This window comes from Chionomys nivalis, chromosome 1 (genome assembly GCF_950005125.1).
Source record: "Chionomys nivalis chromosome 1, mChiNiv1.1, whole genome shotgun sequence".
Classification (NCBI taxonomy): Eukaryota; Metazoa; Chordata; class Mammalia; order Rodentia; family Cricetidae; genus Chionomys; species Chionomys nivalis.
The window spans coordinates 36,754,828-36,782,092 of NC_080086.1; the positions used below are offsets into that span (position 1 = coordinate 36,754,828).

Here is a 27,265-nt window from a genome sequence, read left to right on the forward strand (position 1 = left end):
TGTGTGTGCGCGTGTGTGTGCGTGTGTGTGTGTGTGTGCGTGTGTGTGCGTGTGTGTGTGTGTGCGTGTGTGCGACAGTAATGGTAGAAGAGGCGATCAATGTGAGAGTTGTGTGAGACAGAAGGAGTTGGAGGGAGGGGACTTGGGGAAGGAAAGGGAAGAGAGAAATGATGTGATTATATTTTATTAAAATGTATAAATAGGGTTAGTGTTAGGGTTATAAAAATGATTCCCACTTGCAAAAAAAAAAAAAAAAAAAGACTGTAGAGGGCACTAGATCCTTGTGCTCACTCTGCCTCTGCCTCCCACCCAGCTAGAATCTGTGCATAGCACTGTGATCTGTGTCTTTCTGCCTGCCCAGAAACGAACTGTTCTCTCCCAGTCATTAGAATGCACAGACCGAGTAATAACTGACACAGGCCCCTGTGATGACTAAAGACATTTAGTTCTGAGTCAGGCATCCCTTGAGGCCCACTGGCCTTTGCTCAGAGACGCCTGGGACATCCCAGGGGTCTGTAGGTGAGATAAGAATAGAATAATGGGAGGGGGGAGGGGAGAGCTGGAGAGATAGCTCAGTGGTTAGGAGCACTGACCGCTCTGCCAGACCACCTGGATTCATTTCCCAGCATCCACATCCCAGCTCACACCTGTCTGTAGCTCAGTTCCGGGGAATCTGACACTCTCACACCAGTGCACGTAAAATTAAGTAAATTGTTTTTTAAAAAGAAGAATCGGATGATGGGCTGTGAGGAATTAACAGCTGCTTCGCTTCTGTAAAATTCCCTCTGGCTATGGGAAAGGGAGGAAATGATCCTTTTATTACTACATAGAGGGAAAGAAACGAACTGCTTGCGGTAAGAATAAACACACTTAACCTGAATTTGAACTGAGTCTAAGTCCCAGTGGATCTGAAATCCACTCTTCTGGAAGAGGTCACAAGTACTTTGCAAAAGAGTTTCAATAGAGTCATGCTTTAGACTTTATTGTGGTAATTATCACCAGGAAACTTTCTACCAAAGTTGTACTGTATTTAAATATGCCTAAAATGAACTGTCCAAGGTCAGACTCTGGAAGCTTTACCAACACTGGCTACTCATTCGTGCCTAGTGCAGACGCAGATGTTACTTGGCCACCTCTGGTGTTTGTAGACCCTTCCCATCAACACACACACACACACACACACACACACACGACACAAGAAACCCAGTGGGTCTGGAATTTGCATTCATCCTCCAGCCTCTGCTTCCCCAGTTCATCCCAGGCTGGGATGTCAGGCAGACACAGCCACATCCAGCTGATTCTCTGCAATAGGATGTAATAGGTTCTGTTCGTACCCATTTTACAGATGGAGGAACTGAGGAATGAAGCGGCTGAGTGGGAATTCAAGCACAGGGGGTTGGCCTCAGGCCCAAGCCCCCTAAGAATGACTTCTCCCAGAAGGGTTGGCTGGCTGAGTGGGAATTCAAGCACAGGGGGTTGGCCTCAGGCCCAAGCCCCCTAAGAGTGACTTCTCCCAGAAGGGTTGGCTGGCTTCAGGTCCCTCAGTGAGCTGCGTTCCATAGGTCTGGGATCTTAAGCTATAGGTCACGGGCTATAGGAGTGGAGAAGCGAGCCCTGGAGAAGTCACCACTGGCTGTCCTCCTGGCATCTGACAGATTGTCCCTCAGCTCTAGCCTGGGCACAAGAGGCTGGACACACGTGTAACGTGCTCTGCAAGGCTCTGGGACTGCAGTGCATGTAAACAGTACGAGAGACAGGAGCGCTCTAATCCCAGGACTTAAGTCACCTTGAACAAATCCTTATTATTTTCTGCTGATGAAAATGGTAAGGGCCAGGGGCTGGGGCAGCTCAGTGGTAAAGCTTGCATGCCTAACACCCAGGGTTCCATCCTCAGCTCCCCTCCCCCAGAAATGTACTTATTTATTTACTTAACACATTTTGAGATGGGGGTTTGGGTGCTGAGGACTGAAGGCAGGCCCTGTGCATGCCAAGCAGGCCTTGAGCCACAAGGCTCCTACCTTCAACCTCCTGAGGAAAGCTGGATCATGGGTATGCACTTCCCGCCCAGAACAGGGTTGAACTCACACCATCCTCCTGCCTCAGACTCTCAAATAGCTCAGTTACAGGCACGCCTGGATGTTTCTCCTTTTCTAATTCACTTGCACAGTGTGTTTTGATGCATGCACGTGCGCGAGTGTGCGCGCACGCGCGCACACATACACACACACACACACACCAAAAGAAAAAAATAACCTATGAATACCTGTGGGGCTGCAAAGAATGACAACAATTAAGAGCATGGGCTGTTCTTGCAGAGGACCTGGGTTTGATTCCCAGAACCCACACAGTGGTGCACATGATTCCTAACACCAGTTCCAGGGGATCTGACACCCTCTTCTCCTCTCCATGGGCACTATACGCAAGCAGTCCATATACATTCGCACAAGTGAAACACCCATATACACATAAAATAAAAATAAACCTAAAACCCAGAAGAAGAAGAGAAAGGGGAGCACCTGTGCCCAGAACGGAGCCTGGCTTCACAGGCTGGCCCTTTTCCTGTTCGTCCTTGAGGTTTCTTCCAGGAATAGCCACAGGGCCTGGCTTCACAGCCTCTGGGAAGGCTGGAGGAGGAGGTAGGCTCTCAGGAACCGGCTTCCCTGGAACAAGGGAGAGTAGACACTGTTACATTCCATGACTAGGGGAGCTATCGGAGAGACAGGTCTGGAAGTCAGGGATCTGAATCTCTCTCTCTCTCTCTCTGTCTCTCTGTCTCTCTCTCTCTCACACACACACACACACAGCTTCTGACACGATTAATTAGGTAACATCGGAAAAGTCACTATCTGTGAGCCTCCTATAAGAAGGGGACCTGGAGACCACTGGGGATAAGAGATGGCTCAGCACTAAGAACACTTTCTGCTCTTACAGAGAACTTGGATTCTGTTTCCAGCAGCCCCCATGACAGCTCACAACTCTCTGTAACTCCAGTTCCAGGGCATCCAGCATCTTCTGATTCCCGTGAGCACCAGACAGGCACACGGTACACATTCATGCAAGTAAACATTCATACACATAAAATAAATCAGGACTGGCGAGATGCCTCAGTGGTTAAGAACACGAGCAATCTTTAGAAGACTCAAGTTTGATTCCCAGCACCCACATGATAATTCAGAAACATCTGTAACTGTAGTTCCAGGGGATACAGCACCCTCTTCTTGGCCTCGGTAGTCACTATACATGTGGGTGGTACATATGCAGGCAAAACCCTCTTATGCATAAAATGCAAACAAATAAATCTTTAAAAATAAATAAATTAAAACCAAACGGAGACCATGAAGATAACGCCTGCTTGCCTCCTTCCTGGGACCGCTGTGAGCAGGGTGAGAGTCCAGGTGTAGGGCTTTGGCAAGGGCTGCAGTTTACTGAATGTGTGTAATCAAGTCGAAGGCAGCCACCTGGGAGCTAGGTGTGGCTCAGCGGGAGAGCACTCGCCTAGCATGCAGGAGACCCTGAGTCCCTGGGGCCACAGGTACCAAAGTCCTGACAACCCAGCCCTTTCACTTCCCCACTTCCTACGTGCAAATCCTACAGAACAGCTATATTTAGAGAGAGCCACTGGGCCAGGCCCCACCCAGCACACACACACAACTGAACAGTTCATCTCTAAACAACTTGAGGATTTGCTGAGGCTCACACAGTCCCGGCTTATAGGGCTGGCTGCAGAAGTCACCTACCCCCAGTCTCACTTCTACTTAGCATGAGTTTGGGAAACTGGGAAGATGTTAGGAGCTCATGCACGTGCCAGCTCACGTTCAGATTCTCAAAGCAGGTCAGCCAAACAGCGTTCTCCTCTCTTCCACTAGTGCCCAGGCTTACCCTTCCTGCACACACTGCTGCCAGCTCAGCTGCCCTTCCTTTATCACCAGGTAGCAAGAGATGGAAATATGGATCCACTCTGGCCACATCCCATCCCGTGGCTTAAAGGGGAACACTATGGCTCCTCAGCACTAGGATTAACGTTTAAATTCCTTAGTCTGAATTCTCCAATGTTACCGCTTCAGAGAAAATCTGAATTATAAGAGATGTGGACTTAACTCAGTGGTGGTAGAGCACTTGCCTAGTGTGTGTGAGGGCAAAGAGACAAGGCCACAGTCCTGTGCCCAGGGTCCTTGGCTCGCTATTGGTTTGAGATAATATGTGTGTGAAACAATGAAAATGACACCCCCTCCTGTCTTCCTCGGGCACTGTATGCAGGTGGCGCACATACACAGCCATAGGCAAAACATTAAAACAAGCCTGGCATGGTTCCGTTTGCTTTTAACGCCAGCACTGGGGAAGCAGAGGATCTCTATGAGTTCTAGGCCAGCCAGGTCTACACAATGATACCTTGTTGCAAAACAAGCAACAAATCTTGGGAACTGGAAAGGTGGCTCAGTGTAAGAGAGTGTGAGGACCAGAATTAGGTTACCAGCACCCTAACTCGAGCTACGGAGACCTGATATCTCTGGCCTCTGAGGGCACCTGCACTCATGTGTGTGTGTGTGTGTGTGCGCACACACACACACACACACACACACACACACGAAGGCCCAGTGACAGCTGCCTACTTACTTGGTCTCTCAACAGCATCAGGCCGAGCTAGAGTCAAAGCCCAGCATCATTTGTTCCAAGTGATAAATGGAGTCTCTTGAAACAAAGCATTTCTGTGGAAGTCGTTTTGCAAACCCAAGCTTTGGTATCACCACCGATAACATCGAAGTTCACCTGGCACTGTGCTTTCCTGGACGCTGGCAGACATGCTTAACCTCCACAGCCATCTCTGGCAGTCAATAGAATTACCTGCGTGCGTGCAGCATTTACTTTTAAAAATATCTACGGTGGAGCTGAGGGTGGGAGCCGAGACCTCAAATATGCTGGGGAAGCCCCCTGTCACTGAGCTGTACCCCAGCACGATCCCACAAACTTTAAGCCAAGCATGATGCATCCTCTTTGTATTCCCAGCACTCGGGAGGCTGAATTTGGAGATTCAGAGTTCAAATCCAACCAGAGCAATTTAGTGAGCTTGTTTCATAATAAAGAGGGGGAGCAATCTAGGAGGATAACTCCTCGGACGAGGGCTCGTTTGGAAAGTGAGAGGTCCTGGACTCGATCCCCAATAGCAAAAACCACCACTGTCTGTGACCCCACGCTAGTCTGAGTGCCATCAGAGAAGGCCAGGGTCCTGAACAATTAGGAGCAAAAGCACAATGAGGTCACTGGGAAGTTCCAGGAATTTGGAACAACAAAGGCTAAATGGGAATCGGAGTGATTTTTCCCTGAGTTTCCTGTATCATACATGACACATCCCTCTATTAATATTTTTAATTATATTTACGTCTTTAGTCATGTGTGTACATGTACGGTCGTCAGAGAACAACTTTTGGAAATTGATTCTTTTCTTACACTATATGGGTTCCAGAGGCCAAACTTAAGTCATAAAGTGGCAACCGGCACCCTTACCCACATTACCCTCAGTTTACTGGCTCACATTCTCTTTTAAATAAGCTTGTCTTAGGCCTGGCATGATAGCACACACCTTTAATTCCAGCCCTCAGGAGCCCGAGGCAGGAGGATCTCTGTGAGGCCAGCCTGATCTATATAGCAAATTCTAGGACTAAACAGAGAAACCCTGCCTCAAAAAGCTAAAAATAAAATAATATAAATATAAATAAGAAGCCCATCTTATGAAAGCAGAAGCAAGCATCAGCTCCATCCTGCCCCAGTCGAGATCACTCTGGACCACTTCCCAGAGGATGGAGGAAGTTGAGTACTGTGGTGAGGCAGGCCTGCAATCCTAGCATCAAGAGGTGTAAGATAACTAGGAGTTCTAGGATAGTCTGTTCCATACAGTTAGATCCTGCCTAAAAATAAAATTAAAAAAAAGAAGAAGAAAGCATGGGGAGGCTGGAGATACAGTGCAACAGTGAGTATCTGCCCATCATGTGTGATGCCCTGGTTCAGTCCCATGCACAGGGTGATAGTGAGACTGACCAGAGAGTGAGAGAGAGAGCGAGAAAGAGAATATGAATAAGAGGAGAAAAGTGTAAATTACTTCACTCAAATAACTGCCTGGCATAGTTTTAATCCCAGCATTCTGGGAGCAGAGGCAAGTGGATCTCTATGAGTTCGAGACAGGCCAGCCTGGTCTCCATAGCCAGTTCCAGGACAGATAAGATGGCATAGCAAGAACCTGTCTCAAGCCGGGCGGCGGTGGCGCACGCCTTTAATCCTAGCACGTGGGAGGCAGAGGCAGGCAGATCTCTGTGAGTTCGAGGCCAGCCTGGTCTACAAGAGCTAGTTCCAGGACAAATAAGATGGCATAGCAAGAACCTGTCTCAAACACACACACACACACACACACACACACACAAAGTCAAGAGTCAGAGATGGACAGGAGTGAAGTTTTGACCACCTCCAGCTGGGTGGGCAGCTTAGAACAAGAACATCATTGCCTTTCATGTTCATCTCAAGCCACCGTCTCAGGCTGACCTTTGATAAGTGGGACCTTGGGACCCTGAGTTAAGCACAGCTCAGGGGAGAACAGTCCCATTATACTACAACCCCGCCCACTTTGCCCATTGCCACAGCCCAGTCTGACTGGTTTCTTTTGTCACATTGTCCAGAACCTGGCATTGTTCCTTCCTGGTCATTAGGAAATGTGTTTTGGTTTGGTTACTATGTTGTTATTTGGGATAGAGTTTTTTGTGTTTCCTTTTGTTTGTTTGATTGTTGAGAAAGGGTCTCTTGTAGCCCAGGTTGGCTTCAAACCAACGATTAAGAGGGAACTCCCAATCGTTATGCCTCTGCTCCTATGTGCTGGGATTGAGGAACGACTTTTGTTGGGTCGTGCCACCTGAAATGTAGGCTCTAAGTCAGCCACCTCCCCACAGCTGCCTATCCACAAAGTCTGTGCCTTGTAGCCCAGGCTGCTTTGAAGCCCAGGAGGGGAGCACACAGTCTTTGTAACAAAATGTCAACAAAAGCCATTTGCTGAGGTGACTGCCAATTCATGAGCACACCTGTCACAAAGCTGCCCAACCAGGGGGTGAGCAAAAGCAGATGTCCCCAGGAGGCAGGCTGGTCCACACACGGCTTACCCAGCCTCTACTCTTTGCTACTGTCTTTCTTGTGTTGTTCCTTCCTCCCTAGACAGCCTAGAGCGCCATGGTCCTTAGAGGGCATACAGGTAGCACCTCACGGCCCACCGGTCGTGAAGCAGAAGGACAGAGGTGCCAGGTGTCTCCATGGTAAAGAACCCTTAACCATGACTCGGAGCCGAAGCCATGTCCACAATAGTGGGAAATGATACCCAAAGGACCATCTGTGCCCACGTTGCACTTGGGCCCAGTATATAATGCTTCTTTTCTTTTACATTTTGTATTTATCAATGTATTTATCAATGTGTATATACATAATGTGCATATACCAGCATGTGAGTGCGTGTGTGTGTATGAGGTATGTGTGTGTGAATATGGACAAACATGTACTCCAGAGCTTGTATAGAGTTTGAGACAAAGTCTCTTTGTTGTTTCTGTGCCGTGCCTACCAGACTAGCTAACCTGAGGGCCTCTAAGAATTCTCCTAGGGCTGGAGAGATGGCTCAGAGGTTAAGAGCATTGCCTGCTCTTCCAAAGGTCCTGAGTTCAATTCCCAGCAACCACATGGTGGCTCACAACCACCTGTAATGGGGTCTGGTGCCCTCTTCTGGCCTGCAGGCATACACACAGACAGAATATTGTATACATAATAAATAAATATTTAAAAAAAAAAAAAAAAGAATTCTCCTTTCTCCATCTCCCATCTCCCTTAGGGGCACTGGAAATGTAGACACTGGTGCCAGTGTCTGGCTTTTACATAGGTTCTGGGGATTTGAACTCAGGTCCTCAGGCTTCCAAAGAAGTACTTTCATACACTGAACCATCTCCCCAGCAAGATGTGACAGCAGCCTGGCTGAGCTTCATCAAGAGCATGAATCCCAGCACTTGGGAGGCAGAGGCAGGTGAATCTCTGTGAGTTCCTTCAAGGCCAGCCAGGACAGGCTCCAAAGCTACAGAAAAGCCCCATCTCAAAAAACAAAACAAAACAAAACAACAACAAAAAACAAACAAAAACAAACAAACAAAAACACAGAGAAACCCTGTCTCGAAACAACAACAAAAAGCACGGAAATCGAAGGTCATTCCATCCATACTTAACCTCTGGCTCCTATTCTTGGCGACTTTGTTCTTTCCTCTGTTGCTGGGAATGGAACCAGGGCCTGGCACTAAGACACTGAGTTATAGCCCAGCCCCTGTAACTTTTTTGTTTAGCACAAACCTGTGTCTCCCTGTGCAGGCACATCTGGTGTGGACATCAGGGGCCCTGGGGTTCATGGCTGACTTTTACAAGCTCCACCCAGAAGGCACACAAAAGCTTCAATTACTGTTTTCAATCCAGGGAGAACCCATCTTTTCTCACCATAGTCTGTGCCTGGCAATGTGTCACCGAATGGCAGCATTCAGGGTTGGGGTAGAAGGAGGATACACACTGGGAGGGCAGCATGAGAAGGCCTGGGGAGAACCTGTCAGCACATTTGGGGTTAACACCCCTCCACTACACGAGGGTACCTAGTGACACTTGGAGGGCCATGCCCAGCCACAGATGTCAGCTGACAGGCCCAGGTCAGGCTCTACTACGTCAGGCCCCATCAGCTTCCTGAAAAATCCCCGGCAGGGTGAGCGTTGGGTTAGCTCAAGCTTTCCACATGCAAATGATAACTAAGATGTGTAAGGTTCAAATGTCTGGATTAGGGATACATCTCAGAGGATCAGTGCTTGCCAAGCAAGCATGAGTCTCCGGGTGCCATATCCCCAACACCAAAAGAAGTAAATGAATAAAATATTTTTTTTTAAAAAAAGGAAGTAGACAGAAAGAAGGGGGAAAAAGACAGACAGACTTTAACCATCCTAATTTGTCTTTCATTGTTGCTTGCTTTCTCCCACTGTGAAAACCAAATGGGAGAGAATGTGGCCAGGAAGCTGGCTCAGCCGGCAAACCGCCACCACCCAACCCCACCCACTCTTTCAGCCACCCAAAAGACAGAGATGCTGGAGAGATGAAAATAGAACACCAACCACCGCAGGCTCAGAGGTCAAGAGTAAGGAAGGGGTGAGTGTACTACCTCACCCCAGAGCAGGCTGGGGACAGAATTCCCCTGGACGGCCTCCCAGTGCTCGGGACAGTGATCTTTTTCCCCTTGGGGATTAAATTCTCAAGGGTATCAGGTACTCGCACTGAGTCAGAGTGCGGTAAGAGGGTAGAGCTGGGACGGAGCAGACACAGCCTCCCAGTCAGCTGGTATCCAGGACAGGGTCTCCATCCTCTAAGGATGCTCACACACGTGAGCATCCCTGGGCACCCACTCACACACGCACACACTCACACACAGGCCCAACTGTGTTCTCTGTCATCCTGAAGAAAATGAAACCCGAAACTCTTGTTTCCTCTGGAATCTTTATTTCTGATCCACTTCCCTCAGTGGAAATAAAAAAGGCCGTTTTCTGTGCCGAGGGCCTTGGCTGACCCCTGGGAGGCCTAGGCTTCCCCCACTGGCCGCCTGGAGGCGAATCTCAGCACGGTTCACTGGGCAAAGGGCCCTCATTCTATGACCACATTCCAGAAATCCTTCCCTTTACCATATCAAGGCAAACAATAATACCACACTTAAGTGTTTGCTTTAATTCTAAGTTGACCTGTAGCTGGGATGGATTCCTGCTAAACAATCTAAGTGATTGGGCACAAACTAAAGGACCCTGGAGCAGGCAGCCACCTCAAAAACAAACAGCTCACTAGGCCCTTGCTTTGATTTTTTCCTACTAATTCCCAGACCTGGTCTCTGCCTCTGTGATCTGTGGTTTAACAGTACACATGTGCGCGCATGTGTGTGTGTGTGCTGTGTGTGCTCATGCACGAGTATGCGCACGTGTGCACATGTGTGTGTGCGTGCAAGGGTTGGAGAGATGGGTGAGCTGTTAAGAACACTGGCTGCTCTTCCAGAGGACCTGAGTTTAACACCCAGCACCCACATGGAGGCTCACAGCTGTCTGTGACTCCAGCTCCAATGAGTCTGACGCCCTCTTCTGGCCTCTGTGGGCACTGTACATATATGGTACATATATATGTGCAAACAAAACACTCATACATATAAAAAATAAGTATTTTTTTTGAAACTTTTTTTTTTTTTTTTGGTTTTTCGAGACAGGGTTTCTCTGTGGTTTTGGAGCCTGTCCTGGAACTAGCTCTTGTAGACCAGGCTGGTCTTGAACTCACAGAGATCCGCCTGCCTCTGCCTCCCAAGTGCTGGGATTAAAGGTGTGCGCCACCACCGCCCGGCTTCTTGAAACTTTTTGAGACAGAGTTTATCTACGTAGCACTGGACGTCCTGGAACTAACTCTGTGTAGACCAGGCTGGCCTTGAACTCAGAGATCTGCCTTCTGCCTTTCCTCTGCCTCCCAACTGCTGGTATCAGAGGTTTGTGCGGCACCACGCCCACCCAACTCACTTCCTAAATGCTCCACCCCTAGATTCCAGTGGAAGCTTCAGCAACACAGGAACTGTCTTGCCCGGCTACAGCTCAGCTCACTCAGCTCAGGGTTGGTTGTGCAGTGTGACGCAGCTGACACTGACTCACGCAGCCTCTGAGGATGGTTTAACCTCACACTTGGAGGAGCCTGGAGACCACAGTACAGTTCACAGTCAGAGTGTGACGGGTGAACCTCATTGTGCCCCAGTTCAATTGCACTGCACGTGGCCTCTGCTCGTCCTTCCAGCACTCTCAAAACCCACAGTGACCGAAGAATCAGTTCAGGGAAGGAAATCAGGTGACCTGCCCCACACTAGGTAAAAAAAATGTGACCACCTCTTGAAGCTTCCTGCTTTGAAAGCAAAGTAAACAGGGGTGTGTTTACACACTTGTTTGATGGTTTGTGTCAGGGTCTCGTGGGACATAGTAGATGATAGATAAGTTGACTCTGGGGCTGATGTTTCAACCCGACACAGGGCCAGCTCCAGGGTCAGACCCCCAATGGTTCAGAGAATGGACCTGACCCACATTCTGTTGCTCCCTAAAGGTGTGAAAACCTTAGAGTTAATTGGGAGCCCTGTCGCCAGTGTGTGCGCAACCTGGCCTCCATGAAGAGGAAGGGAACACACTTCTGTTTTGCTCAACAGTTGCCCAAAGTCCCCTGTTCAAAGAGCCCCATCCAGAAAGGAAGTGACTCTGACCCACCAACCAAAGCCAAAGCCTGTGTGGTTGGAGTTGCACAAACGCAGCTTCCCAAACCCTGTAAAACATAGCAAGAAAATTCTAGCTGGGGTTAGAAGTTGTCTATCCTGCTCTTCCCTAGTGCGTGAGGGGCCCATCCCCAGGGCCCACAAAAAGGCACAAGAAGACGGCAGTGGCCCAAGGGAGAAGAAGATTTAGTCGCCTCCTACATCCCTTCAGTTGACACCCAGAACCTCGTGGCTACGTGGGATCAATACGTTTTTATAAGCTACAGTCGGCACCTGCTCTCATCAACTTGGTGGGATTTAGAGTCAGCGTGGAGGCAAACCCTCCCCTGGGTGCCATCTGTGAGGGGTTTTCTGGTTTAGATTGACTGAGATGCAAAGACCCATTGAGAATTCAGGCAGCACTGTCCCATGGGCGGGGGTCCTGGACAGGACACAAAAGAGCGGAGCGTCAACTCTCATACTTCCTGGCTGTGGGTACAGTACCAGGTCCTGGTGCCACACCTTCCCACCATGATGAATTGTGCCCTCAAACGCAGAGCCAAATAAGTCCTTCCTTCCTTCCTTCCTTCCTTCCTTCCTTCCTTCCTTCCTTCCTTCCTTCCTCCCTCCCTCCCTCCCTCCCTCCCTCCCTCCCTTCCTTTTTTCTTCCTCCAGCTGCTTGCCTGAGGATCTTGTGACAGCACTGAGAAAAACAGCTAGTACAATGGTAAAACCTCAATGTCCCCATTCCACAGAACACTGGAATGTTCCCCAAAATAACAGTTCTCCATTGCTTCCTAGAAAAAAGTAAAAAGGCAAATTGTTTATAAAAGAAAAAAACTTCTTTTTGTTTTGTTTTGTTTTTTTAGATAGGATTTCTCTGTATAGCCTTGGTTGTCCCAGAACTCACTCTGTAGACCAGGTTGGCCTCAAACTCTTTATTGTTGTGTTTGCTTGTTCCCTTAAGATAGTCTTCCAAAGGGACCCTGGCTGGCCTTGACCTCTCAAGCAAACCTGTCTCTATCCTCCCAGAAGCTGGAATTACAGGCACATGCCACCATATCTGGCAAAAAAAAAAAAAAAAAAAAAGCAAACAAAAACCTTAATTGTCTTTATTTTCCATTAGAATCAAGCAATATTCCATTGCATGTTACAGACTATGGATGGAAGGCTGTCAAAACAGTTAAGAGTGTATGTCAGTCTCCCAGAGGACCTGTCCAACTTCTATTCCCAGCACCACTGTTAGGCAGCTCACAACCCCCTGTAACTCCAGCTCTAAGAGATTGAATGCCTCTGGCCTTTGTGGGCAACTACCCACATAACACACAGACACACACGTGCACGAGCGTGTGCGCACACACAGTATTAAAAACAAAATCAATCCTTAAAATAAAATCTCATTGGAGATTTATTCTTTAAAAAAAAACAAAACTAGGATGTATTCCGAGGCCTGAACAACATTGGTTTGTTCTATCAACAGAGAAAGTCTTGTAGAAACCAGGAGCACAAGTAACACCAATGGCAGGTTTCTCTTTTCAAGTCATAAAGAGGGACCATGGTTGCCCAGCATGCACTAGGCCCTGAGGTTAATCCCCAGAGTTTCACACCTGTAATTTAAGAGGCTGAGGCAGGAGGATCAGGAATTCAAAGGCCTCTCGAGAGGTCCTCAAACATGCCTCCTGCCCAGCACAGGATCTGTGAACACGCTATGCCCTCTGTCTAGAAATGACTGAGCAGGCCCTCAGTTGGAAAGTCAAGTTCAGCTCCTCCAGGGAGGCCACCTGGATGGGACTGATTCCTCCCATCTTCTCCTCCTGGCCGTCCCCCCCACCCACAGCATCTTCTCTGACTGCATGCGTGTACCTGTGCTGAGATCGTTACTATCCATCCACCCCACTACATAGAAGCACCCTGAGACCCAGACTTATGCAATGCAGTCTAACCCTCTACCAAAGCGACCAGAGACATACTAAGAACCAGGGGCTGCCAGGTAGACTGGCCAGGAGAGCCACACCTGCCAGCTAGGAGAGGTCCTACTGGAATCACTGACTGCAGATACATAGCCTGTGGCTTCCGGCTCCATCCCAGCAATGAATTGTGGGTATACTGACAGGAAGGGGTGTGTGTGTGTGTGCAGATAACATCTTTCTGTTTGAGGCCCACTGGGTCATTAGGAGCTGATAGGGGAGAGCCACAGATTGCATCTCTGATGGTGGACCGATCTAAGGAAAGAGACTGGTAGATACCAGGCCTATCTCCCTTGGGGACAGGGCACATGTAGGCAGACAGTTGTATAAAGACTTCAAGGTGGCCAAATGGGAAGGTGTGTGTGTGTGTGGCAAAGATTTAACTGTCCCTGGAATAGGTGCTTCTCCTCCGGAGGAACAAGATGCTATTGCTACGTGTAACCTCCTCCCGCATTTCCCAGTCTCCCGGGTCACAGTTCTGGCCAATGCGTTTGAGGGGCTGCTGGACACCTGGTCATGGCCGTGGAAGGACACAAACACCCCCCCTTCCCTTCTTGTCACCTTACATAAAAACCAAAGCTATGTGTCCCAGGGGTCCCCTGACACCAGGACGTGAGGAACTGCTTACCCGCGCTGGACAGCCTTCCCTCAGATGTCACTTTCTGTCTTACTCTCTTAAGCCAGTGGCTCTCAACCTCCCTACCACTGCGACCCTTTGATACAGTCCCTCATGCTGTGCTGACCCTCAACCATAAATTATTTTTGTTACTACTGCATAACTAATTTTGCCACTGTTATGAATTGTAATGTAAATATCTGTGTTTTCCCATAGTCCTTTTTTTTTTTTTTTTTTTTTTTTGTTTTTTTTGAGACAGGTAGCTTTGGAGCCTGTCCTGGAACTAGCTCTTATAGTCCAAGCTGGCCTCAAACTCACAGAGATACGCCTGCCTCTGCCTCCCAAGTGCTGGGATTAAAGGCTTGCGCCACCACCGCCCGGCGTTGTTTTCTCATAGTCTTGAGCAACTCCTGTGATTGGGTCATTCGACACCCAAAGGGGGTCACGACCTACAGGGTGAGAACCACGGCCTTAAACTCTCTCACAGAACCTGAAGCTCCGGTTTTGGGGGCTAGGTCAACAAGCCCTGGGATCATCTTATCTCCACCCAGCCAGGTCTGAGCTTATAGACACCTGTTGCCACACCCAGATTTTACTTGGGTTTAAGTCTTCACAGAGAGCTCCTCCCAGTGAGCCGCCTCCCATTTAGTCTGACAGACTGCTATTTAGACAAGGTCTCACTATGTAACCCAGGCTAGCCTGGAACTCACTACCCTCCTGCTTCCCTTTGTCCAGCTAGGGTTAACAGACACATGCCACCATGCCAGGCCCAGCTGGCTCTTTGTGCCTGTGTAGCCCACACCATATGAACCAGAGCCTAGAGTCTGCCGTGAAGACGACCAAGAATGGATGCGGGGAGAGGAGAAGGTGGTGCTTCTGGGAGCTGCTTCCTGGTATGTGCCCTCTGTAATCATTTATTCCAATTCTTGTCATATTTCATGGCTGTCAGGTTAAATAATGACTTTGGCAATCAAAGCTGAGGAAAAAGTGACGGAACAGAAACCCTCAAACCAGCCGGGCAGTGGTGGCGCACGCCTTTAATCCCAGCACTTGGGAGGCAGAGGCAGGCGGATCTCTGTGAGTTCGAGACCAGCCTGGTCTACAAGAGCTAGTTCCAGGACAGGCTCCAAAAAAAACCACAGAGAAACCCTGTCTCGAAAAAGCAAAAAAAAAAAAAAAAAAAAAAAAAAAAAACCCTCAAACCAATCCCCTCAAAGACTTTGGTTTCAAGACAAGGCAAGTCCGGCACCTGTGAGCCTTTGGCTCACATAATGGTCACGAGGACACTGTTGACTGCAGAGTATATTTGCTGAGACACTCCTCAGCTCTATGGAAGCTGCTGGCTGGGGCTTTTTGTTTGTGGTGCTGGGAGCCCAGATCCTTGCCTGGACAAGTGTCCCACACAGGACATCTGTTGAACACAGCTACCTTCAAATCTTTTTTTTTTTTTTTTTTTTTTTTTTGGTTTTTCGAGACATGGTTTTGCTGTAGCTTTTGGAGCCTGTCCTGGAACTCACTGTGTAGACCAGGCTAGCCTCAAACTCACAGAGATCCGCCTGCCTCTGCCTCCTGAGTGCTGGGATTAAAGGCATGCGCCACCACTGTCCAGTTTAGCTACCTTCAAATCTATCTTTAAGAAGTGTTTACACACAGAGACAGGCAGATCTCTTGAATTCAAGGTCAGCTTTGTCTACACAGTGAGTTCCATGCCATCCAGATGACACAGAAAGAACCTGTGTCACACACCACACACACATACACACACACACACCACATTTGGATACCCAGGGGTAGAACAGTTGTCTAGCATGTATGAGGTCCTAAATTCATTTGGGTAGAAGTCAATTTTTCAAGTTAACTACAGTTAATAATTAAGCAGGTAAGTACAAAAATAAGATTAAATATCGCGGCTAGAAAAAGGGACTTTGAGCATTCTTAACACCGGAACTTGAGTGCCCCCACACACACTCCCTGGGTGTTCACCTTCAGAAGGGGCAGGCAACTTTTTTTTCTCTAATGAAAACCAGCAAGAGTCAGAAAGGGGAAGTTGTTGCCTGGGGACTTGATCAGTGGTGAGCACAGAGCCAAAACCTCACAAGGACAGCTAGGGGACAGGGGAGTGGGGACCCGCCTCAGGTGGCTTCAGCCGTCAGGACTAAGGAAAAGGCAGAACAAGAGGGCCTGGTCAGAGAAGGGCTCTAATCACAAAGGCAGAGAGGTGGTGCTTCCAGCGAGACCAGAGAGCCCACAGCTGGGGCCCCACCATGCCGTCATCTCCCAACCCCTCCCCGTTAGCTCAGCTTCTACGGGAGTGGAGCGGTGGGCCCTGGATCCAGATGCGACCCGGTGGACCTTGGAACTTGGGACCTCAGGCCACACAGCCATTCTTTTGCTGTGTGTTTGTTTGATTTTGAGAAAGGGTCTCTCTTTACAGCCCTGGCTGACCCAGGACTCATAGAGATCAGCCTGTCTGGGCCTCCCAAGTGCTGGAATTAAGAGTGTGCACCACTGTGCCCGGCACGAGGGTATCTCTTTAAATATGGTGCCACAGTCTTTGTTGACCTCAAATGGTAAAGATTTTTCCTAGATTAGTCAATGGCCAGGGGATGTGGTGGGAGGAGCCATTTCTCAACCTCTGGGGCGCCTCCTCTGCTATCGGACATCCTGAGGGGACACCACTGTCAATCTCAGGGTTTTTCCTGGCTGGCCAACTGCCTCCCCAAAGTGGACCAGCAGTAAGTCCACTGTGACCACATACGAGCTGGCAGCTCTTCCTACCTCTGGGGACCCTTCCTCACCTCCTTTGGAGTCATTGAGAGATTATAATTAATTATTTTTAATTTTTTTTTTGAAACAGGTCTCATGTAGCACCAAGCTAGCCCTGAACTCATTATGTCACCAAAGCCGGCTTCGAATTCTATTTTTAATTAATTTTTTTTAACTTTATGTGCATTGGTATGAAGGTGTCAGATCCCCAAGAACTGGAGTCACAGACAGCTGAGAGCTGCCATGTGGGTGCTAGGAATTGAACCCAGACCCTCGGAAAAAGCAGCTGAGCCATCTCTCTGGCACCCTGGCTTTGAATTCTTGAGACTCCTACATCTCCCTCCCAAGTGATGGATTACAGATGTTTGCCACCGTGCCAGTTTACACCTTATCATTTCTCAGCATCTGTCACAGTGCAGTTTTCTAAGAATACAGAGAAACCAAAATTGAGGTCACAATCATCAGGAGCTGATCATATGATCAAATGAAATGCCTCTTGGTTCTGGCAATCATGAGGACTAAGACTACAAGAATCCCAAGGAGGGTTTGGCTTGGCATCTTGGCTGGTGCCTTCACAGGCCAATGGTAGGGTCTGAGACCCTGAAAGGAGGAGGGTCTCCCAGGGCTGTGGCACGGGCCAGACATGGACTCAGCCATCTGTATCTTGCGCCAGGCCTCTCTGGCTGGTACTCAGGGAATGGAGACCAGTGGTCCGGCACAGCTCAGGACAGGACAGGGTGGGTTCTAGCAGGTTCTAAAGGGCTGTGAGCCAAGCAGGCTACCCTGTCCAATCTGAGGGAAGGTGGACATGGAAGGAGACAGGGCAGATAATTACAAATAGGACAGAGAGAGAACCTGGGGGAAGCCATGGCCAGCAGGCGGGGGCTTGGTTTATGGGACAATTTCTAGGACTGCAAAAGCAAGCCTGGCTGGAGTCTCTCCTGCTGGAACAGACACCTCCTATTTAAGCCCCAAAGGGAAAGTCATCATGTGTGAAAACCCACATACATTAAATCCCAGGGAGTTTCCTAGCAGCTGAAGAGTGGGCACAGTCCCAGGGTGACCCTGGAAGCCCATGTGGGCTGCAGCTCTGAGACTGGGGTGCTCTAACCCCGATCCTTCTCTAAAGAAGACTTCCGGTCATCCAGATAAGCACTGCATCAGGGTCTCTGGCACAGCAAGCAGCCATTCCCGTGCCCACACAGGTCAACTTCAAAGCCCCGTCGGGACTTCCCAGGCCTCAGAGGCTCCATCTCTTTTCTTTTATGTAGTGCTGGGGTTGGAGCTCAGGGCCTTGCACCTCAGGCAAGCGCCCTACCCCTCAGCTACTCCCCCAGCCCCACATTTCCCTGCAGGCTCCTCCCTGGGCTCTCTGACCCCCTGTTATTTCTTTCCACTCTCATGGGCGCTTTCTCTTTGAACTGGCCATCCCTGACCACAGTCCTAGGAAGCTCCACCCCATCACTTTCCCCTTGATCTCTTTATTTTCCTTTCCTGCTACTGCTGCCTACCTGGCTCCCCAGGATTTAAATTTTTAAAATGTGTTTATTTGTGTACTTTTGTGGAAGAGGCGCAGTTGCCGTGACACGTGTGGGAAGGTCAGATGCCAACCTTTGGGAGTCTCTCCGTTTACCATGTGGGTCCCAGAGAGCAAACTCAGGTCATAAGCTTGGCAACATATGTCCTTACCCACCCAGTCATCTTCCCTGGCCTCCGTTGGCTGTTGTTGGTTGGTTTTGTTTTTTTCAAGACAGGGTTTTTCTCGTTTCTCTGGCTGTCTTGAAACTCTGTAGACCAGGCTGGCTTCGAACTCAGAGATCAACCTGCCTCTGCCTCTTGAGTGCTGGGTGGGATTAAAGGCACGTGCTACCACTGCCCACTCCAATATTTTTTAATTACAAAAACAAAAGGTTTTAGGTCTCTGGCTAGTCAGCATTTCTCCTGATAATCCCAGTGCCAAGAAGAGTACATAGCAGGCCCTGCAGATAATATCGGATCAATAAATGATTTGGTGTTGAATTTCAACCTGGGATAAAGAAGGGTCTAGGGCTAGGCTGCAGCTCAGGGTCAGAGAGTTCATCTCGCCCAAGTTGGTTCCAGCCCCTGCACTGACAAAATATGGACAGGGTCTTCAGACAGACACACAGCCCTTGCTGAGACCCTCTCAGGGACGGATGGCTACTCACAGCTCAGGACAATCTGGGCAGCTCGGTAGAGTTCCAGGTGACACAGGAGGTCCACCAGCTGCTGGACCGTGGCCTGTCGCATGGCCCACCACCACAGCAGCTCCCGAGTGATGCTCACACCCTGCACCCTCTCCATGGACTTGATCTTCCGCAGTTGTGTCAAGTCTGTGATCACATAGGAGGCTGGAAGGCAAGAGAGGATTCTGCTTAGCGCTGGAAATGCCGCCTCCGAGGGAGAGGCCCTTCCTGCCCCACTGCACCTCCCAGGTCTCACTCAACAGAAGGAAGATCACAGGACAGGAGCCCAGAGCCCAGGAGCCTTGGGTACCAAGAGTTTCTTGGCTCGGGATGATCTCTTCCCCAACAAGGGTCTCAACAGGGAGCAGAACTGTGCCCGCCCCCATCTAAAACAAAAGCCCCTGCAGGCAGGGAGTTTCATCTCTCCCCACCACTGCCACATCCCCAAATGGAGAGACTGCCAGGCTCAGGGCAGCAGGCTCTGATGCAGATGAGTGGACGGCCGCGAGGTAGGGAGCCCCTCAGCCTCAGGGTACCCCACTCTTGGAGGACCCCAAAAAATGTCCTCCAATGCCATTCCCTGAGCACCTGGCACAGTAAGTCTCACCCCGGTGGGAAAAATTTATAGGTCTGTGATTAATGAATGAACGAATGAACCCATGGTCACCGTCCTCATGGAACTGTGACCCCAGGGATCAACGCAGTCCCTGGGGTCGGCACTCTGCTAACCATGACGCACTGGGCAGAACTGTAAGGAGCTGTATTGGCAATAATACAAAATTATGCATTCCTCTTTTATTTTTTGAAACAAGGTCCGGCTGTGTGGAGTAGCCTAGTCTACAGTGCAGCAATCCTCCTGCCTCTGTCTCCCATATGCTGGCATTAATGGCATGAACCAGCACACCTGGCTTCCCTTTGGATTTGTTTGGTATGAAATAGATGGGGGTTCCCATGGAAAATTCCAACCTCCCTAGTCAAGTCCACTAGGCTGCTCTCTCTCATCCTTCACAGGGTGCTGGCTTCAGATAGATTTGGACAGACGAGGTAAGACCCTGACCTTATTTGTTAATGCCGTAGTTCAAGCCTCCTCCCAGTGGACCTAAGCTCATCATAACTGGCTACTTTTCAGCTTTATTACTGTTTACTAAACTTGATGGTGCACGCCTTTAAACCTAGCACTCTGGAGGCAGATGCCGGAGGACTTCTGTGAGTTTGCAGCCAGCCTGGTCTACAGAGTGAGTTCCAGGTCAGCTAGGATGACATAGTGAGAACCTGTCTTCATCTTTTTTTAAAAATATTAATTTTATTTTTGCTATTATTGTTTTTATTGTCATGGTGCTGGATACTGAGCCCAGAGCCTCATCTCACATGACTCCACTCTAAGTTTTTCTCTAATAAAGAGTTTGTTAGTATGGTTGGATGGATTTTTTGTATTTTGCGGAACTGGGGTTCAAAACAAGGGCAGCAAGCATGCCAAACCACTGAGCCATACCCCCAGACCTTAAAAGGCATTTTTGTTTGTGACAAAGTATCTCACTGATATTTTTAAAGAGAGGATCTCACTGTGAAGATCAGGCTGACCTTGAACTCACAGATCTGCCTTCCTCTACCTCCCAAGTGCTAGGATTAAAGGCATGAGCCACTACACAGTCCTTCCATTGAGTTTTATTGACATAAGGGAAGCATTTAAAACAAACAAAGAAAAACAAAATTTGATAACGGTCTAGCCTGGGGAGGTACCATGATATAGCATGATGGAAGAACACTCGCTAGCATGTGCAGTGACCCCAGGCTCAATCCCCGGTACTACAAAACAAAACAGAACAAAAATGAGGAATTTAAAAAAAAAAAAATCAAACCTTAGTCGGGCACTGGTGGTGCAAGCCTTTAATCCCAGCACTCAGGAGGCAGAGGCGAGTGAATCTTTGTGAGTTCGAGGCCAGCCTAGATTACAAGCAAGTTTCAGGACAGTCAGGGCTACACAGAGAAACCCTGTCTTGGAAAAATAAGCAAACTAACAAACCAACAACAAAATCAAGCCTTGGTTCAAAGAGTTCAAAAATCACAGCAGGGATTTGTGTGAACACAAAGTCAAGTTTTGGGGTGAGTGTGGTGTACTTGGTTGATACAGCACTTGCCTCCCATGCATGAGGCTCTGGGTTCAGCCCTAGCACCCCCATAGAAAAATGTTATTAAACACTGTTCTGGAGACCTGGGTGAGCTCTAGAGATGGCAGGCGAAACCAAAACTCCATAGAGCTTTTCTGTTTAGAATATGAGCTCGGAGGGATGCCGAGCAGGGCACAGGGAGGCCGGAGGTAAAGCTCAGAACTCCAGAGCTAGGACCGCGGAAAAAAGATATCAGAGCCAGGAAAAGCACAGGGGCCCTTACGCTATCAGTTATCAGTCCCCGTCTCTAGAGAAATGAAGAAGGGCCGTGCCACTCTCCCACAGAGAAGCCTCCAGGAGAAGCGCCCTGCAGGAACGGAAAGTTCCAGAGTTGCAGTTTTAGTCATTGGAAACTCCAAACCAGATTCCCAGCCAGCGGGAAGTGATGTAACAGTCCAGAGTCCCCTTCCCACTGTTCACAGGGGACAAAGAGGAAGGAGTGATGTCATGTCAAAGCCAGCCCAGTAAGGATGCTGGTGAAAGGAGTTTCGGCTGGCCAGAGAAGCCTCGACTCTCCGTGAATTTCAATTTCCTTCCAGGAGAAACAGGAAGTGAACCTCAGGGTGCCTCCTGAAAGGGAGAGGTTACTTCTGTGAAACTGATGTCTCTTATGATAGTGATCCATTAGTACTGCACCCAGGAGCAGGACAGGCCAAGAAGCAAGCAGGGGGACCCAGTCACTGCCAACAGCCCCGCTAGGCTATGGCTGTTATTAATTTGATCACTATGGAAGAGAGGAAAAATCAAAATCCTCCTCATCTTCCTACCTGGAGACCCAAGGAAAGAATTGGCTACATTCTGGCAATCTTCGAGAGCAAGGGTAGCCCAGCCTCCTAAAATGACCCAGCCTCAAGGTCAAACGCCCCTCTCTTGACTAGCCAAACTCCACTGTGTTCCCTCAGCGTCTTACAGATGAAAGGCTCAGAAATGTATAGTCACTTGCCTGCAGTCATGCAGATATGCGGTGCACAAATGCTGCTATGCACTGGTGGTCCAGCAAGGCGGCTCCTGCAGGGGCCCCTCCGCACACTCCCAGTTAGATGACACCGTAAGAACCTGATCTACACAGGTTCAGACAGATACTACAACTTTCGAATGTGCGTATTTGTGGCCGTGGGTTTTCTAAATCACTTTAAATCTTCTCGCATCCCACATCCCACACCCTCCCTCCTAGGACCACAGTTCAAGATCATCTTTTTCTAGAATAACTCAGCTGCCAAGACTTAAGAGTAGAGGAACAATCATCCAAGTTCTTCCTCCTTTGCGACATGGAAAACCAGAGTCCTGAGACCAGCTGGCAGCTGCATAGCCAGCTCCAGGGCCGGCGACCCTGACTCTCAAGGGAGGACCAACCTTGGGCTCAGGGCATCATTCTCTGGGGTGGATGCTGAATACCTACCTGCCCAACACTGTCCTTGACTCCAGAGACACAGTGAAAGAGGCAGGATCAGCCCCCACTCACATGAGAGAGATGGACTAGCCAAAGCAGGAACAAGGGTGAGCGCCTGTGCACGTTCAGGAGAACCAAGGGGAAATACCTTGAGCTGAGGGAGCCAGGGCGGCCGAGGGAGGAACGGTATTTAAGGAGAACAGGGTTCTACTTAGGAATAATAAGAATAAAATCACAACTCTATGAATGTGCTAAGTGCTACTGAGATGCTCTTCAAATATGTGCATTGTATGATTGCTCATTGAAATACGTTCATCATAAGATTGTTGATTTAAGCCAGGCGATGGTGGCTCACGCCTTTAATCCCAGCACTCGGGAGGCAGAGGCAGGCAGATCTCTGTGAGTTCGAGACCAGCCTGGTCTACAGAGCTAGTTCCAGGACAGGCTCCAAAGCCACAGAGAAACCCTGTCTCGAAAAACCATAAAGAGCCGGGCAGTGGTGGCGCACGCCTTTAATCCCAGCATTTGGGAGGCAGAGGCAGGCGGATCTCTGTGAGTTCGAGGCCAGCCTGGTCTACAAGAGCTAGTTCCAGGACAGGCTCCAAAACCACAGAGAAACCCTGTCTCGAAAAACGAAAAAAAAAAAAAAAAGAAAAACCAAAAAGAAAAAAAAAAGATTGTTGATTTAAATATGCACATCATATGATCGTTGATTATGGGTTTCTTGCTTGTATTTTTCTTTGTTTGATCATTTGTTTGCTTGTCTGCTTGAGACAGACCCTCAGGTAACCCAAGCTGGTCTGGAATTCACTACATGGTGGAGACTGACCTTGAACTCCTAGTCCTCCTACAACGGCTTCCTAAACAAAGAGCACATGTCGGTGCCACCACAATACCCCCCTTCTCCCTCCTCCTCCTTTTCCTCTTCCTTCCCCTCCTCCCTTCCTCCTCCTCCTCTGTTATTTTATTCCAGTAGTTGAACCCAGGGCCTTGGCAAGGTAAGCACACACTTTACTACCAAGCTACATCAGCCTCATGGATTGTATCTTTTTATTTTATTTTTTTATATTTTGGTTTTTTTTTTGAGACAGGGTTTCTCTGTATAGCCTGGAAGCCTGGAACTCGATCTATTGACCAGGCTGGCCTTGAACTCACTGAGATCTACTTGCTTCTGCCTCCCAAGTGTTGGGATTAAAATTGTATGCCACCCCAGCCAGCCCATAAATTATAACTTAATAAAGCTTTTTTCAAAAAGTCATAAGCCATAAGTGTGCCTCTTACACTAATGTTCTAAGAACAGAAGGTATCCTGCTCTGAGCAGTTCAAGACTGGGCTGAAATGAAAAAAAAAATTAAAGACCATCCCTCTCCCCCCAATACACACAGACACACAGACACACACACACACACACACACAGAGTTGGTCACTGTCCAGGAAATATTCCAAGTCAGCATAGGGCATCCAAGTGTTGGGACACAGAGTACCTGGACAATCAGGTGGCAACACACATCCTCACAGGACCCCAAGACTAAGGCTAAGGTCACACGAGAAGAGTCCTTCATCCCAGATGTTACCAACACCAGCCTCCTAGTTCTCCAGCAGTGATGCAGAATGAAAATGCACACTTAAGAGGAAATCCAAAGACTGCCTTGCCAGGTGTGGTGCTGGGGCAGGAGGATCACCAGTTTGAGGCCAGTGTCAGCTACACAAGAGACCATTGGGAGGGGGTGCCCAACAAAGGCCTATGATGTATTATAAGAAAAAAAAGGCAGGCTTGGGGGGCACTAGGGAGATGGCCCAGCAGTTAAGAGCACTGGCTCCTCTTCCAGAGGATCCAGGTGCCGTTCACGCACAGTGCACATGAAATAAGAATAATTCTTTAAAAAGGTAGGCTGTCTGTCATGTATAACCGGTGGACAGAAATGGCAGGATGGTTGAATGCATAGCTACACTTAAATGCCTTTGAGAAAAGAGAAGGCACAATCCTGAGCACTATGGGGCCGCAAGGTCAAGAAGCTAGCAAACGTGAGAAGCACCGGCTCTTACAAAGGGCTCTCTGAGGCTAAGAATGCTCATCCCTGAGGAGAACTGGGCTCATCTCTCTCTCTCTTTTTTTTAAAATTGTGTATACAGTATTCTGCCTACCTGCATGCCTGCAGGCCAGGAGAGGACACCAGATCTCATTACAGATGGTTGTGAGCCACCATGTGGTTGCTGGGAATTGAACTCAGGACCTTTAGAAGAGCAGGTAGTGCTCTTAACCTCTGAGCCATCTCTCCAGCCTCTGGACTCATCTCTCTGCTCTCAACTCCTATTCTCTCTCTCTCTCTCTCTCTCTCTCTCTCCCTTCCCTCCTTTACTCCTCCCCCCTTCCTCTCTCTCTTTTCTTTGCACATCAACTTCCTTTCTTCCTGGGTTAAAGGGTCCCTGAAACCCACCAATGCTGACTCTTGGGGGTAGCTCTGCTCTGTGCTGAGGGTCTGCCCTGTTGGGTGTTTTACAGCAGCCCTGATATTCACCACTGCATGTACCAAGGTATGACACCTAGACATGTCTCTAGACACTGGCAACTGTTACTTATGGGGGAAAAAATCCCAAAGTTAAGGACCTTTACCTTAAAATACTTAAAATTTTTTTTTCTTATTTTCTTTTTCTTTTGCCAGGCTAGGGACAGATCCTAAGGCCTCCCACATTCTAGTTGAGAGTTCTAGCACTGATGTACACCTTAACCCTAACGTACATATTACATGTTCAAACTCGAGGGACAACACACAGACTCACTTTATTGTGTCAAGCACACCTATATATTATATACTCTTCTTAATTAGTGCTGTCCTTTATAATGTAAAAACTGGGGAGTGATAGTTTTGTTCTGTTGTTTGCCTTCTGTTTTGAGATAAGGTCTCACTTCGCCCAGCTATCTTCTGATTCCCTGGGTACCTGCACCTTGAACTCCTGATCCTCCTGCCTCTGCGTCTCCACTGTGGCATTATAGGTGTGTACCATACCACACCTGACAAAATGTAAAACAGTGTTTAAAAAAATTTTAGGGTTCACAAAATTTTGGTTCAACAGTAAGTGTCGAAGGAAGCAGTCCTGAGTGTCACCAATGGGCACGAAAACCACCCTTCGAACGTGTAAAACAACTTATTGTGTATTGATGCATGATTTGTGTGGGTGCACAAGCCATGACTCATGTGTGGAGGTCACAGGACAACTTCATGGAGTTGGTTCTCTCCTTCCATCTTTACATGGGTTTCAGGGATTGAACTCAGGTCCAGAGGCTCGATATTGAGAGCCTTTATTCACTGAACAATCTTGCCAGACTCTGGTAATGTAAAACATGTATAATACTGAAATCAGGCGTGGTGACACATTCCTATATCCCAGCACTTGAGCGGAGTCAGTAGGAAGACCAGAAGTTCAGGGTCATTCTTAGCTATGTAACGAGTTTTAGGCTAACCTGGTCTACATGAGACCATATCTAAAATAAAAATAAATAAAAAAATTTTAAAAAACAAATAATAACAGTGGAACATATATATGTATGTATGTGTATATATATACACACAAACTATATATATATATAGTACTTCATTTAAGAAATTAAGTGGCAAGTTACACTGACTTAAACCGTAAAACTAAGAATGCCAACTGTTGATCATGTTCTTTTGACCAACCTGCAAGAATGGGGGGAGGAGCTGTTGCTTAGTTGGTCTAGTGCTTTACTGGGCTCCATCTCCAGTGTCACATAAACCAAACCTGTAATCCCAGCATTCCAAAGTGGAAGTGGGAGGATCAGAAGTTCAAAGGCAGCCTGGGCTCATAGCAAGCTCCAGGCTATTGTGGGCTACATCCAAAATAAGAAAGAAGAGAAAAAACCACCAAGGCACAAATGTTAAAATCTGTAATCCCACACTCAGGAGGCTGAGAAAAGAGGGAGGGTAACAAGCTCTAAGACACCCTGGGCTACATAAGGAAACCATCCTGTCTCAAAAAGGACAAAAGCAATTGCCTTGGATATGGTTCACTGGTATCTTGCTTGCCTAACAGGGACAAGTCCCTAGGATCAGTTCCCTCATTAGATGGATAGATAGACAGACAGACAAACAGACACGGGAGTGCACACCTTTAATCCCAGCATTGGGAAGGCGGGGGCAGGTGGATCTCTGTGAGTTCCAGGCCAGCCTGGTCTACACAGCAAGTTCTAGGGCAGCCAAGGCTACACGGTGTGGCCGACTCAAAACGGTTAACGAAGAATGGAAAACGAGCCACAGAATGACAAAACGCAGGAGGAAGGAGCCTCTCCTGACACTAGTTTTATTCTCACAGCTGCATAACGAGGCGATAATTGTCACCTGCAGTTTACAGATTAAGACAAGTTTCAGGGAAGAGAGAGGCCCCAGATACCACAAGCTGCAAACTGATGAGACTGAACGCAGCCTGGGCAGCCGCGCAATTGAGCAGGCAACCTATTCCGAGGCCACAGCTCCACGATCAATAAACAAACGGGCAAAAACATGCCACGCAGCTACGGTGGGAGTCACCCAGAAGCCTGGGTTCGAATCCCATACACCCTTTCACTTAGCCAGCCTACGCTTTGGGCAAGTTCATAGGCAGTTTTAGGTAGGTCTGGAAACAAGGCAGCAGCGTTCTAAACAGGTATCCCCCGGCCTCGGGCGCGGATCTGGTCGAAAGCAGGCGGTCTCTCACTCACCGAACTGCATCCAGTCCCATTCGCTCAGCGTGTCGATATTGCGGCACAGGTCGTCCAGCACCCGGGACGGCAGCTGGTAGATGTAACAAGTCATGGCGTGACCGCGAGGCGACCGAGCCGGCGGCGACTGAGCCGGCAGCGAAG

The 27,265-nt window shown here is 48.6% G+C and overlaps 1 protein-coding gene across 2 annotated transcripts in view; it reads right to left on the minus strand.

Moving 5' to 3' along the window:
- Irak2 (interleukin 1 receptor associated kinase 2) overlaps positions 1-27,265 on the minus strand; it is a 53,813-nt gene extending 26,548 nt beyond the window's left edge. The window contains exons 1-3 of one of the 2 annotated variants that reach the window (XM_057769066.1): positions 27,122-27,265; positions 18,829-19,011; positions 2,517-2,660 (exon numbers count right to left, since the gene is read on the minus strand). In XM_057769066.1, coding sequence (XP_057625049.1) covers positions 2,517-2,660; positions 18,829-19,011; positions 27,122-27,215 — 421 coding nt within the window. In that variant the 5' untranslated portion in view covers positions 27,216-27,265. The remainder of the gene's footprint in view (positions 1-2,516; positions 2,661-18,828; positions 19,012-27,121) is intronic. The other variant, XM_057769074.1, reaches the window with a different exon arrangement.